We start from the raw sequence: 13930 nt of genomic DNA, 5'->3' as shown, positions 1-13930 counted from the left end.
AGCATTCTTCCCCTTCTTGGTAGCCATGTCCGTAAGGGACCCTATAATGCAGCTAATATTGGATCTCTCAGCTACCAGTAATCCCATCCTCTGTGACTGCCTGCACTTTTCAGGCCGAGAAGTTTCCTCTGAAACAGGACAAGCAACTGAATTTGGCTGTGGGACATGGTCAGCCACAGGTAACACCTGGAACCTGTTTGTCAGACTAACCAGGGAGACCAGGGAGGCCTTACAGTTCCCCCCCCCCCTCCCCCAAGGAAGTATTTCACAGCCTGCCACGCCTCGAGGCGACCTCCCGCTCGATCATGGATGAGGAGTCAACCTCAATGCGAGCAGTAACTTGATTGGCCACCAATGCAGACCAATACCAGGACTCAGGGTCGTGCTGGACGTCCATTGGATCCCCATGGCCAGTCCACAACAGTAATGCCGATCCACTGCATTCTCAACCCTTGTAACCAAAGCCAATACAGCCTGGAGCTGAGACCAATCACCAACTCAGCCACATCTGCACACAACAGTCACAGTCCCTATCCATACTAAAGATGGTGGAAAGCTGCACTACTCAGACAAACGGCTATTGACATATACTACGAAACTCTACTGTAGACGTTGACGGAAACGCAGGAACTGTGTCTAATAAAATAGATTAACACACAGAGATTCAACAACTTAACTACCAAAGCACACAGGCGCGACTAAATAATTCCGTCTTGGTTAGGACCTTGTAAAATGTTACAAAATCGGTTAATTTCCGACACAAACGAAATTACGAGAACTGTGTCTATTAAATGTTAAATTAATGCACAGAAATTCAAAAACTAAACTTCCAAAGCGCACAAATGAAACTACATAATGCGCTCTTGGTTAGGAACTCATAAAATGTCACAAAGTCGGTTACTTACCTGTTGCTGCTGTGTCTTGGCCGGCAAATGCTGCCTGACTGACCCTTATTAATCGTCACACAAAAAATCGCATGAGGGCACTATTTTATTAATCTCTTCGGTGCATTATAGCACAACATCCAATCATTCAGAATACCCAAAATATCTACATAATCCATTAAACTACCTAGTCACTGGAAAATATATTCTTACTTTTATTCACAACATATATTCACAGAAAACAACAAACCCTCCAACGTCATTGCCAAAAAACTAACTAAAAATGCTACTTGAAAATTCCTTAACGAATCATGTTTAACAGTAAATAGTCTTACTTCACTGATCTCTTATGTCCACATTTCTATGCGTCTGCCTGGTGGTTTCTTTACCTGCTGCCTTGGCACATGATTCGGAATTTTGTCACTGCGACAAAAACTTTCCCTTTTGTTTTCCCAGAAAACTCGCCCCTAAAACTACGCTCACACATAAACAACATACGAGTCTACCACGCACAGTATGTTGACGGTTAGTTCCCCATATTTCTGCCACTACAATGCTAATCACAGATGGAATCCTTCTTGCAGTGTTACATTTCCTTGCAGCTGGTGGTACTGCACCACACGAACACAACCAAAGGGATTTTGCCTAGAGTGTAATTTGTTTGTCCTTCACAACACATCAGTCTTGTGGCTGCTTATCACAGGTGACAGTTTCTTTAGATGGAGCAATGTCACCCCAAATTCCACCGTGCATCGCAGCAGGTGTGTTTTAGCATGACACTCCACTTTACCTCTAGTACATATTACACTGCAAGCGTCATCACTTTTGCGAACCTCATGATTTTCAGGCACCCACTCCAGAAGAGATTTAGCTTTGTTGACCAAATCACTAACAATACAAACGCGTTTCCTCTTTCTTCACTTACTCTCTCCCCTCTTCTGAGGAGGTGGCACCATCACTGGTGGCAGAAAAGCTGCGTTCTTGGGGAACAAATATATTTATACCACTTTGTTACAATGACTGTAGCATCTACACCTATTCAGATAGCCAGGCAGCCCTGAAATCACTGGCAGCTTCTGCAACAAGATCTAAGACGGTGGCCGAGCGGTTCTAGGCGCTTAAGTCCGGAACCGCGCGACTGCTATGGTTGCAGGTTCGAATCCTGCCTCAGGCGTGGATGTGTGTAATGTCCTTAGGTTAGTTAGGTTCAAGTAGTTCTAAGTTCTAGGGGACTGATGACCTCAGATGTTAAGTCCCATAGTGCTCAGAGCCATTTGAACCATTTTTTGTTGCAGAATGCCACAGGGCCCTGGTAGAGCTAGGGGGAAGCAATAGGGTGAACCTAGTGTGGATCCCTGGCCACTCAGGGATCTGTGGCAATGAACAAGTCGACAGATTGGACAGGAATGGGGCAATGACTCCATTTATTGGACCGGAACCTGTCCTGACAATCACCAAGGCTATGATCAAACTAGAACTATGGAACTGGCTTAGGAAACAGTATGTAGAATATTGGACCAAGATCCATAAACAAAAACATGGTAAGGTAATGATGCCCAAGCCATGTTTTAAAAGAAGCTCTGTAACCCTTGAATTGAACAGGGAATAGATCAAACTCATGACTGGACTGATGACAGGCCATTGGAATTTCAAAAAGCACCTACATACAATGGGTATAATGGAAGAAGACCCTAAATGTAGGATCTGTGATGAGGGTGAAGTAACTGCATCACACCTAATCTTCGAATGCATGGCATTGGAGAGCAAAAGATACAGAATCTTCTGGACAACTAGACCTGAAGAAATTGTGTCTAACAAAAAACTGGTAAAGGGACTCCTTGCACTATTCTAGGGCATTGGTTGGCTTTACTAGATCTACAGGGAGCGATACCGCACAATAAACTCAGTTACGTTGCGGGCATTGGTAGGTTAGACTTAAGCTGTTTTAGCTTCCCCGTTAAAATCAAATCAATACCACTTTGTTATCCACAACATCTGCAACACAATCAAATTTATCGATAGCTTCCCAGGCATCCTCCATAGTATCTGCAACAAAATCACCATCTGCAGTGCTAATCTGCACGACACAAATATCATTGACCATGCCTAAACAACACCCAGTATCACCCAGAGCGGTAGATACGACTGCACTTTCTCACCCATGTTGCTATCCACATACTTACCTACTTTAGTGCAGCACACACATACTTCATCTGGCACCACAGACAATTCAGACCCCCCATTCTTACAAGATATTGGAGCTGACAATTCATCAATATTCCCCATAACTGTTACGATGTTACTACTTTCTGCGTCTGTGCAAGTATCATCATTTTTTCTTCTTTCAAGCCTCTCCAAAATCTTCATAATCCTTATCACTTGAGGCTCTGTATTAACAAACCACTCGTCAAATTATAATCAATCGGGTCCCCAACCGGGAGGTAATGTCATCTTGACACAATATTTCGGCGGCCCACGTGGCCGCCATCTGCCAGTGAGTAAGCCGTCGCCGGAAACTGAAACCAAACCGCAGCAAGTTCACCGCGCATGCGCGAACGCAGCTGCCCTCGAAAGCACGACAGCGCACCGATTGTGAAAACTAGCGGAATCGATAAATCGAAACAAAAAACTGTTGACCCCTTTTGATGACCGAAACAAAGACCATTGTGTTTCAATGTCAAACAAAACAGGGTTCCAACTCTGACTTTAAAGGATACCACTTATCTCTGTTTGTAATGTTTTCAGAGCCGGATTTCAACAGATTCTTTCCTACACAGTCCCAATAACGCGACGCAGGGGCAACCACTTACGTCTCATCATACAACAGTTTATGTCCTGTAGTAAGATGATTTTCTGCAGCGGAAAATTTTTCTGTCTGGAACAGTGGCAATGGTGCTCCACGCATCGATCCTTGACCGAACGAATAGTTTGTCCAATATAGGCTTTCCCCGCAATGGCTTCCTCAAACCCAAATCATACTTCAGTGAGCCAAGCAGCGCTCTAGTCTTATCTGCTGGACAGAATACACTTTTAATGCCAAATCTCTTTAAAATTCTTCCTATTTTTGAAGATATGCATTCCACGAAAGGTAGTACCGCCACTGATTTGCTTGTATTTACTACTGGTTTCCGCAGAGGTCAGGTCTGTAGAGCACGATGGATCTGATTGTCGGTATAACCATTCTGCTTGAACACTGCTTTCAGATGATCCAGTGCCCATCTGCACGTGTGATACCATACGTTTAGGTACCATAGGTACCGTTTGTACAACGGATTACAACTTGATGGTGAAGATATCGGTCTGTATGCATGGGCTTACGACAAACGCTGTTTCCTAATATCTCACCATCCCTCCTGTAGATGGCTCAAATGGCTCTGAGCACTATGGGACTCAACTGCTGTGGTCATCAGTCCCCTAGAACTTAGAACTACTTAAACCTAACTAACCTAAGGACATCACACACACCCATGCCCGAGGTAGGATTCGAACCTGCAACCGTAGCAGCAGCGCAGCTCCAGACTGGAGCGCCTAGAACTGCACAGCCAGCGTGGCCAGCCCTCCTGTAGACCAAAACGGATGCGACCTGAGCATGTGGAAAGAGCACCACCAGGAACAATCGGACACTGTAATGACAATGGATGGAGCAATGAAGATACATTTGTGATGTTTTTGAAGCATTTTAATTCTCACTTCAGAATCACCAGTTTTGTTGCTGGTTGACAACCATAAATCTCACATAACGCTGGAGGTCATCAAATTTTGCAGGGAACATAATATAATTATGGTTGGATTTCCACCTCACACTACCCATCGCCTACAACCACTGGACGTTTCATGTTTTGGATCTTTATAGAGCTATTATAGCCAAGCTTGTGATAACTTTATGGTCACTCATCCAGGGCAGGCGATTACTGACCAAAATGTTGGTGGGCTACTGAGCACTGCCTATTTCAAAGCAGCCACCGTTGGGAATGCCGTGAAGGGATTCATAAAATGTGGAATCGAGCCTTATGATCCTCTTGTGTTTGATGAGGATGATTTTGCTGTAGCAGACGTCACAGACCATGCTCTTGCTTCAGACAGTCCTACTGAACATGAAAATCCTGCAGTTCAGAGTGAAGGACCTAATGTCCTGTCCTCAGAAAAGCTGAATGAAGAAGCAGGGCCTTCAAGTAGTGCCCATCTGGATAAACCAAAATTATGCAGAAGTATTTTTGACCTAAAACCAGTGCCAAAAGAAAAACCAAACATGAGGAAACGTAGAACTCACAAACAATGTGCAAATGTTTTAACAAGCACGCCTATGAAAGACAGTTTAGAGCAGAAAGAAGCACAGAAGATGGAAGAAGAACTTCTACAGGAACATAGATGACAGGCTCGTGATACAAGGAATAGAAGTTTTACTAAGAATGTAGCGTTTTCCTCTTCTGATGTAAATAAAAATCACAGAATTTCGGTAAAATCAACCAATGCTCCCCAAGAAAGTTTAGTTCAGTGTCCTGGATGTGATGAGATATATGAAGACCCTCCATCAGAAGACTGGATACAGTGCTATGAGTGCTGTAGATGGTGGCACGAAGACTGCTCAAATTGTGAAGAAGCGAAATTTTTATGTGACTTTTGTTAATGTATGTACAACAACGTATTAATATTTATAACAATAAAAATGTATTGCAATTTTATTAAGTGGTATCTTGCCCCGTGGTCAAAGTCATCTTGCCCCAGTTCTGGGACAACATGACAGTTTTGCATTACTTTCTAAAATTAACAAAAAAATTCGGATAACATTAGAATAAAATGACATGTAATTACGAACATTGCAATAAAAACCAGTCTAATGATATTTGCAATGAAAAAATATTTTCTCAAAAAAATGAATTTATTAAAAATGTTTAATCGTTAACATCGCCAGCTTGCCCCAGTCTCCCCTACATACGAGCGCCGGCACACCCACCGATATGTAAGGCATTCCGATTCTTACATCATCAGTTTTCTTCAAAAGGCGACAAAGTGTTGCTTTGGGGGGTATCGTATTTGCTACACCGGAGAAACTGATTATTCCCTCTTTTACCTGTAATAAAGCAAACATGTATTTTTATCCCACTACACTCTAATGCATTGTTTTTTTATAAATTTTTGCTATATCTGATGGGTCATGAGCCAGGAATTAATGACACAGTGTAAAGGTAGAGTTGCAATATTTTCTGTTGGTCTACACACCTTACAAAACGTTGCTGAACATTTGTGGATCATTTTGCTGAGAAAACGCTTCGAAAAATATGAAAGGCGTATAATAACCAAAAGAAACCATTTAGGGCGGGAACTCCCTGCAGACTCTAAGCAAATGAAATGAAAGGTATATAACAATAAGAGAGAATTTAACAATAAATCATTCAAAATTTAGTTTTAATTTTGATTTTTTTTATTTTGTACAATGTTTTAGTGATATTTTTGCATTAGCAGACACCATATGCAGAGGAAAATGAGTTTGTTGTCATTCTTATGTTTGTGTTTTCAAAAGACCCTCCAGTATTTTGTCAATGTGTGACACACATACTGCAGGAACTAAAAATCCAAATTAGGAATTCTGAATACAATATCTTGTAGAGAAATATAAATGAGGTTTCATATAGAGTTCATTAATGTTGGCTAGTGTAGGCATACATGAAAACCAGAAGAAATCTGAAATGAATATAAAAAACTTATACCATCTTGGTATAAGGATCAAAGGATGGTCACACACTTACCTCAAACTTATAACCATTGACATAAATGTTTTATTGTGGTTGAGAGTGTATGTAATCCATTTTAAAGTACTTTTAACCTGACTGCTGTTTCTACACTAGAAATGTTGTCAAAATCAACAACGCTCATGTTTCTTCTATGGACTTGGTGTCACTTGTAGTGTGTGATCTAAGCAAAACATTTGATGTATTCCATCTGACATGGTACTAAAAGGCTGGAGTTCTACAGGTATGGTATACATAACTCCACACAGGCACCAATTGTCTCCTATTTGTGTAACAGAACCCAGCCTGTCTTAGTCAAAAACAGACTTTCCCCATCAGCTCTAATTGTCACTAGAGTTCTGCAGGGTTATATTCTTGGATCCTTCTTCTCTGTTACTGCAATGAGTGAAATGCTGCATTCTGTAGCTCAGTCAGTCATATGCTATTCAGATGATATAACAGTACATTTCACATCTCAAGACATCATTCCTCTGCAATCCAAACAAAACTAAAAGCTTACATTTTGGGATTGCCCAAGGATTTATACACTAAATCTGTAAAAATTTAGCGTGCACACAACAATACAAAACTCCGCTAGGAGGAACATATTAGCCATGTTTCCTAAAACATGTCCTGAATAACTTAATTCATGGGGAAACAAATAAATATGCTAAAAGTTATAATGTTCTTGTCACATACAGTACTTTGGACTCTCCCAATCATATACTTCTTATGGCCAAATTGTATGGAGGTATTCTCATCATATAATAAGCCTTCTGAAAATAAATAAAGAAATTCTTTATATAGCACAAAGGGACGTTTCGGTAGACCACTATCATTCTCTGTTTATAAAACTGAGAGAACTGACAGTTGTCAATCTGTACAGGTACCGTATGTTTCTGGAATCTATATCAGAAGTAATAAAGGATAACTTGCAGAACAGGGAGAAAGTCGTCATTATGGTATCAGAGGTGAAGTAAATATTGGATATTCCTTTACACATATTAGGAAGTACAGTCACTCAAACAAAATAAATGCAGTCAGAATTTTCAAGCACTCTCTGCTTCATCTATGCTTGATTTTTATTAAATGAGGTGGCTTAACTCCCTATAAAACAATACATTTTAATATGTAAGATTTTGTATCCGAGATAGTGGTACCAGCTTTTATGAATTTTACAGCTCTATCCTATAGTTGCCTACAACAGTAATATAAACTATATCACTGTTCCTCCTAGCTTAAGAATTTTACAGTTTTCCTGTACTATACAATTATTGTGTACTACATTATTATGCACTTCATACAACACAAACATGACTTGCACCCATTACGGTGACATACACTAAATTCGTACTCTTAATACAAAATTCTCATAGTTTAAAGATGGATTACAAACACTATCAACTGTAATTATACATTTATTTCAATGGTTACCAGTTTCGGTCAGTATGTGACGATCCTCAGATCCATACACCAAGATGGCAGGTGATGGCAGTGAATGGAGCTTGTGTTATGGCACCACAAACATCACCTGTTCCGTTCACTGCAACCACCTACCATCATGGTATAAGGATCAAAGAATGGTCACACACTTACTGAAACTGGTAACCATTGACACAAATGTTTATTGTGGTTGAGAGTGAATGTAATCCATTTTAAAGTACTTTTAGCCTGACTGCTGTTTCTACATTAGAAATGTTATCAAAAACAACAACTCTCATACTTTGGAAAGGAATGGTGTAATTATTTGCAAAAGAAAGAAAACAATTTCCAATTAAATGGCTGAACATACCCATTAGGGTCTCCCAGCCAACCACACTATGTGGTTTTCCTTACGTATTTGGCATATGGTGCCAGTAGCTTTTATCAGTTTTAGAATATCTAAGAGGTTTCCTCCACTATGTCTTCATACATTAATACAATGCTGGGATGTATTATAATGAGTTTTATCTATGAAGAAGCTTACTTGATCACAAACTGATAAATGTCAAAATCGTTGATAATACTGTTTATCTGTTTAGGTATGACTTAAGAACTGGAGGAAAAATATTCTTGCAAAATATTTTATTTTTTGCTGCCATGAGACTTCCAGCGGGTATCCATCAGTGTGTAACCAAACGGTTACTTCATCATCTAAATGTATACTTCATGAACAATTTTTCTGATGAAACTGTGACAAAAATATTTTCATCAACATTAATGACAAATCTGAAGGTATACATACATCTGACATATACTGGAAAATTACTCTTCTAGTAAAATTTTTGTGAACTCTGTAGAATACTGTATGTGTTTCTTGCTAAAAATATATTGAAACTTTTCAGAAAAATGGTTTTGCAGCTGATGTTATGTCCACTGTTCAAAACATCGTCCAAGCTACTCTAAGTGTCTATACATCAGTAATGAAAACTCTGCGTCCAACACCAGCAAATTCTCATTATATTTTCAATCTGCGTGACTTTTCACGAGTAATCCAAGGGTGTTCCCTCATTAGGAAAGAATCAGCAGACAACAAGCAATTTTTCACCAGGTAAGTATCCATGTAGTACCTCATTACATGTCGCCACTGTCAGAATGTACCTGAAACTTTATCATATTGTAGCACAAGAGAAAAAAATGGGAAGTCCTGGTTGTAATCTAAGCATGAATAAGCATTTAGAATCTCATCTTAAAGTACTGTTTGGCAAGTGAGACTCTACTGATAGTTTCCTGGACCTGTCAAATACATTTGGCACCAATTACCATGACACTGTGATCAAAAAATTAGCCCAATAAGGTATCAGAAATATACTAAACAAACGAATGAAGTCTTACCTAGAAGACAGACAGCAAACAGTAAGATTAATACATGATGAAATTAAAGAAAATGTCATTAAAAAAAAACAAGGCAATTGTCCAGTAAACAATAATTAAACATGATGTACCACAGGGCTCTATCCTGAGACCTTTTCTGTTCATTCTTTACACTGATGATATTAATAATTATATTGTGGCAAAAATAATACATATTTTATACACAGATACACCAACATTTTGCAGCTTGTGATGTGCTGGCTTGTCATGTTAAATATTGCATTATGTAGTAAATTTGACTGCCTGCAAACTTGTCAAGGATTAATAGATCAATAATGTGGATTTTTTGCTTATCAGAGCATAGCAATAGACTCCTATAAAACAGCAATATTTGCTGAAATTTGTTGTTTGTAACTACCTAAACTGTAATCTGGAATTATAGAACTATAGAAACGTGGAAGGATCCACTTTAGGCTGCAGACAGTGAATTAATTCTCAATACAACAGTTTATGCAGGTAACACAAAGAAAAACACACACATCTTGACTGCCAATAGTGAGTATTTCATTATGGTAAAGCGACTAATAACTGCAATTTCATTTCTGTGGATACAAATCAGTAATGTTGCCAAACTGGACTCAATATTTCACAAGTTCAACGTCATTAAATTTTCAACCAAGTTCACCTAGGAATTGTTGAAATATTTCTAAGACCAGAAACAATGATAAAAATTTGAGTCTCAGAGTGAGCATTCAGATATAATGAAAAATCCATGAACTCCAATTTCCACCAAATTCGCTTATGCTGCTTTGAAGTGAAATTTTGTGTTGTTATGTAAGTTATACTTCGAGAAAATATCTCTCCACACATAGCACAAATCTAATAATACCTAAAGACAGATTTCGGAAACAGCATTCTCTTCACATTCTGTGCGTTCAATTTTTGGTATGGTTGAATTTAAACTTTTTAGTAGTAGAGCCCACTTTGTGTTTTTATGGAGAAAGTGTAGCTGGAAGAATTCTTGTGCAGTCTGCATTGTTTCTAGATTTCCCCCTAGTTTCTCTTCTGTAATGACATGTACAGTTTCCAGTTTCCCTCGCTCCCATTCCCCAACCCCTATGGTCTAGGCAAATTGTCTTATGTATCGCGTGACAATAAATTCAAAATTGATGGGATATTCAAAAAATTGTGGTAAATTAGGAAACTGAATCCACCTAAGTTCTCCTAATTGTAAAATATCGAGAAATTCAAAAAATCCAAGAGGAAGCATTGTTCTATATATCTAGAATGGCAGATGCCGGGGTACTGGTGCAGTCTGCATTGTTGTCAATTTTACCTCAGCGCTATGACATCAGAAAAGAGTGACCCTGGGATATTGACGCAGCCCTATGAAATTGAAATTCAAGATAGTGATACAATACAGCGTACCTGAGGGTATTGGTGCAGCCTGTATGATCCTCAGTTCCCCAAGGTGATTGACCCTGAGATCTACATCTACATCTACATTTATACTCCTCAAGCCACCCAACGGTGTGTGGCGGAGGGCACTTTACGTGCCACTGTCATTATCTCCCTTTTCTGTTCCAGTCGCGTATGGTTCGCGGGAAGAACGACTGTCTGAAAGCCTCTGTGCGCGCTCTAATCTCTCTAATTTTACATTCGTGATCTCCTCGGGAGGTATAAGTAGGGGGAAGCAATATATTCGATACTTCATCCAGAAACGCACCCTCTCGAAACCTGGCGAGCAGGCTACACCGCGATGCAGAGCGCCTCTCTTGCAGAGTCTGCCACTTGAGTTTGTTAAACATCTCCGTAACGCTATCACGGTTACCAAATAACCCTGTGACGAAACGCGCCGCTCTTCTTTGGATCTTCTCTATCTCCTCCGTCAACCCGATCTTGTACGGATCCCACACTGATGAGCAATACTCAAGTATAGGTCGAACGAGTGTTTTGTAAGCCACCTCCTTTGTTGATGGACTACATTTTCTAAGGACTCTCCCAATGAATCTCAACCTGGTACCCGCCTTACCAACAATTAATTTTATATGATCATTCCACTTCAAATCGTTCCGCACGCATACTCCCAGATATTTTACAGAAGTAACTGCTACCAGTGTTTGTTCCGCTATCATATAATCATACAATAAAGGATCCTTCTTTCTATGTATTCGCAATACATTACATTTGTCTATGTTAAGGGTCAGTTGCCACTCCCTGCACCAAGTGCCTATCCGCTGCAGATCTTCCTGCATTTCGCTACAATTTTCTAATGCTGCAACTTCTCTGTATACTACAGCATCATCCGCGAAAAGCCGCATGGAACTTCTGACACTATCTACTAGGTCATTTATATATATTGTGAAAAGCAATGGTCCCATAACACTCCCCTGTGGCACGCCAGAGGTTACTTTAATGTCTGTAGACGTCTCTCCGTTGATAACAACATGCTGTGTTCTGTTTGCAAAAAAACTCTTCAATCCAGCCACACAGCTGGTCTGATATTCCGTAGGCTCTTACCTTGTTTATCAGGCGACAGTGCGGAACTGTATCGAACGCCTTCCGGAAGTCAAGAAAAATAGCATCTACCTGGGAGCCTGTATCTAATATTTTCTGGGTCTCATGAACAAATAAAGCGAGTTGGGTTTCACACGATCGCTGTTTCCGGAATCCATGTTGATTCCTACATAGTAGATTCTGAGTTTCTAAAAAAGACATGATACTCGAGCAAAACACATGTTCTAAAATTCTACAACAGATCGACGTCAGAGATATAGGTCTATAGTTTTGCGCATCTGCTCGACGACCCTTCTTGAAGACTGGGACTACCTGTGCTCTTTTCCAATCATTTGGAACCTTCTGTTCCTCTAGAGACTTGCGGTACACGGCTGATAGAAGGGGGGCAAGTTCTTTCGCGTACTCTGTGTAGAATCGAATTGGTATCCCGTCAGGTCCAGTGGACTTTCCTCTGTTGAGTGATTCCAGTTGCTTTTCTATTCCTTGGACACTTATTTCGATGTCAGCCATTTTTTCGTTGGTGCGAGGATTTAGAGAAGGAACTGCAGTGCGGTCTTCCTCTGTGAAACAGCTTTGGAAAAAGGTGTTTAGTATTTCAGCTTTACGCTTGTCATCCTCTGTTTCAATGCCATCATCATCCCGGAGTGGCTGGACATGATGTTTCGAGCCACTTACTGATTTAACGTAAGACCAGAACTTCCTAGGATTTTCTGTCAAGTCGGTACCTAGTATTTTACTTTCGAATTCACTGAACGCTTCACGCATAGCCCTCCTTACGCTAACTTTGACATCGTTTAGCTTCTGTTTATCTGAGAGGTTTTGGCTGCGTTTAAACTTGGAGTGAAGCTCTCTTTGCTTTCGCAGTAGTTTCCTAACTTTGTTGTTGTACCACGGTGGGTTTTTCCCGTCCCTCACAGTTTTACTCGGCACGTACCTGTCTAAAACGCATTTTACGATTGCCTTGAACTTTTTCCATAAACACTCAACATTGTCAGTGTCGGAACAGAAATTTTCGTTTTGATCTGTTAGGTAGTCTGAAATCTGCCTTCTATTACTCTTGCTAAACAGATAAACCTTCCTCCCTTTTTTTATATTCCTATTAACTTTCATATTCAGGGATGCTGCAACGGCCTTATGATCACTGATTCCCTGTTCTGCACTTACAGAGTCGAAAAGTTCGGGTCTGTTTGTTATCAGTAGGTCCAAGATGTTATCTCCACGAGTCGGTTCTCTGTTTAATTGCTCGAGGTAATTTTCGGATAGTGCACTCAGTATAATGTCACTCGATGCTCTGTCCCTACCACCCGTCCTAAACATCTGAGTGTCCCAGTCTATATCTGGTAAATTGGAATCTCCACCTAAGACCATAACATGCTGAGAAAATTTATGTGAAATGTATTCCAAATTTTCTCTCAGTTGTTCTGCCACTAATGCTGCTGAGTCGGGGGGTCGGTAAAAGGAGCCAATTATTAACCTAGCTCGGTTGTTGAGTGTAACCTCCACCCATAATAATTCACAGGAACTATCCACTTCTACTTCACTACAGGATAAACTACTACTAACAGCGACAAACACTCCACCACCGGTTGCATGCAATCTATCCTTTCTAAACACCGTCTGTGCCTTTGTAAAAATTTCGTCAGAATTTATCTCTGGCTTCAGCCAGCTTTCTGTACCTATAACGATTTCAGCTTCGGTGCTTTCTATCAGCGCTTGAAGTTCTGGTACTTTACCAACGCAGCTTCGACAGTTTACAATTACAATACCGATACTGGTGCAGCCTGTATTTTTGTCAGTTTTCATGTGTGTTCTAAGTTTAGAATCCCTTCTTTACCATGAAATTAAAAAAAGATTTGAATTTAATATGATGTTACAGTTCAGGTGCTGGCAGTCACGTGAGACCATGCACTGTGAGCACCATAATGAGCAAAGTGTTAGGCAGGGCGTGCCCCCAGCTGTACTGTTGTCACTTGCCACTACTCTACAACCATCGCCCTGGGCCAGATC

General features: G+C 40.2%; 1 protein-coding gene across 1 annotated transcript in view; it reads left to right on the top strand.

The window, feature by feature from the left end:
• LOC126184477 (dynein axonemal heavy chain 7-like) overlaps positions 1–13930 on the top strand; it is a 1143184-nt gene that overhangs the window by 585772 nt on the left and 543482 nt on the right. The window contains exons 27-28 of the mRNA XM_049926869.1: positions 8635–8827; positions 8938–9143. Of these exons, the coding sequence (XP_049782826.1) occupies positions 8635–8827; positions 8938–9143 (399 nt within the window). The remainder of the gene's footprint in view (positions 1–8634; positions 8828–8937; positions 9144–13930) is intronic.

The sequence above is a fragment of the Schistocerca cancellata genome, chromosome 4, assembly GCF_023864275.1.
Source record: "Schistocerca cancellata isolate TAMUIC-IGC-003103 chromosome 4, iqSchCanc2.1, whole genome shotgun sequence".
NCBI lineage: Eukaryota > Metazoa > Arthropoda > Insecta > Orthoptera > Acrididae > Schistocerca > Schistocerca cancellata.
This window is presented reverse-complemented; position numbering and strand designations above follow the sequence as displayed.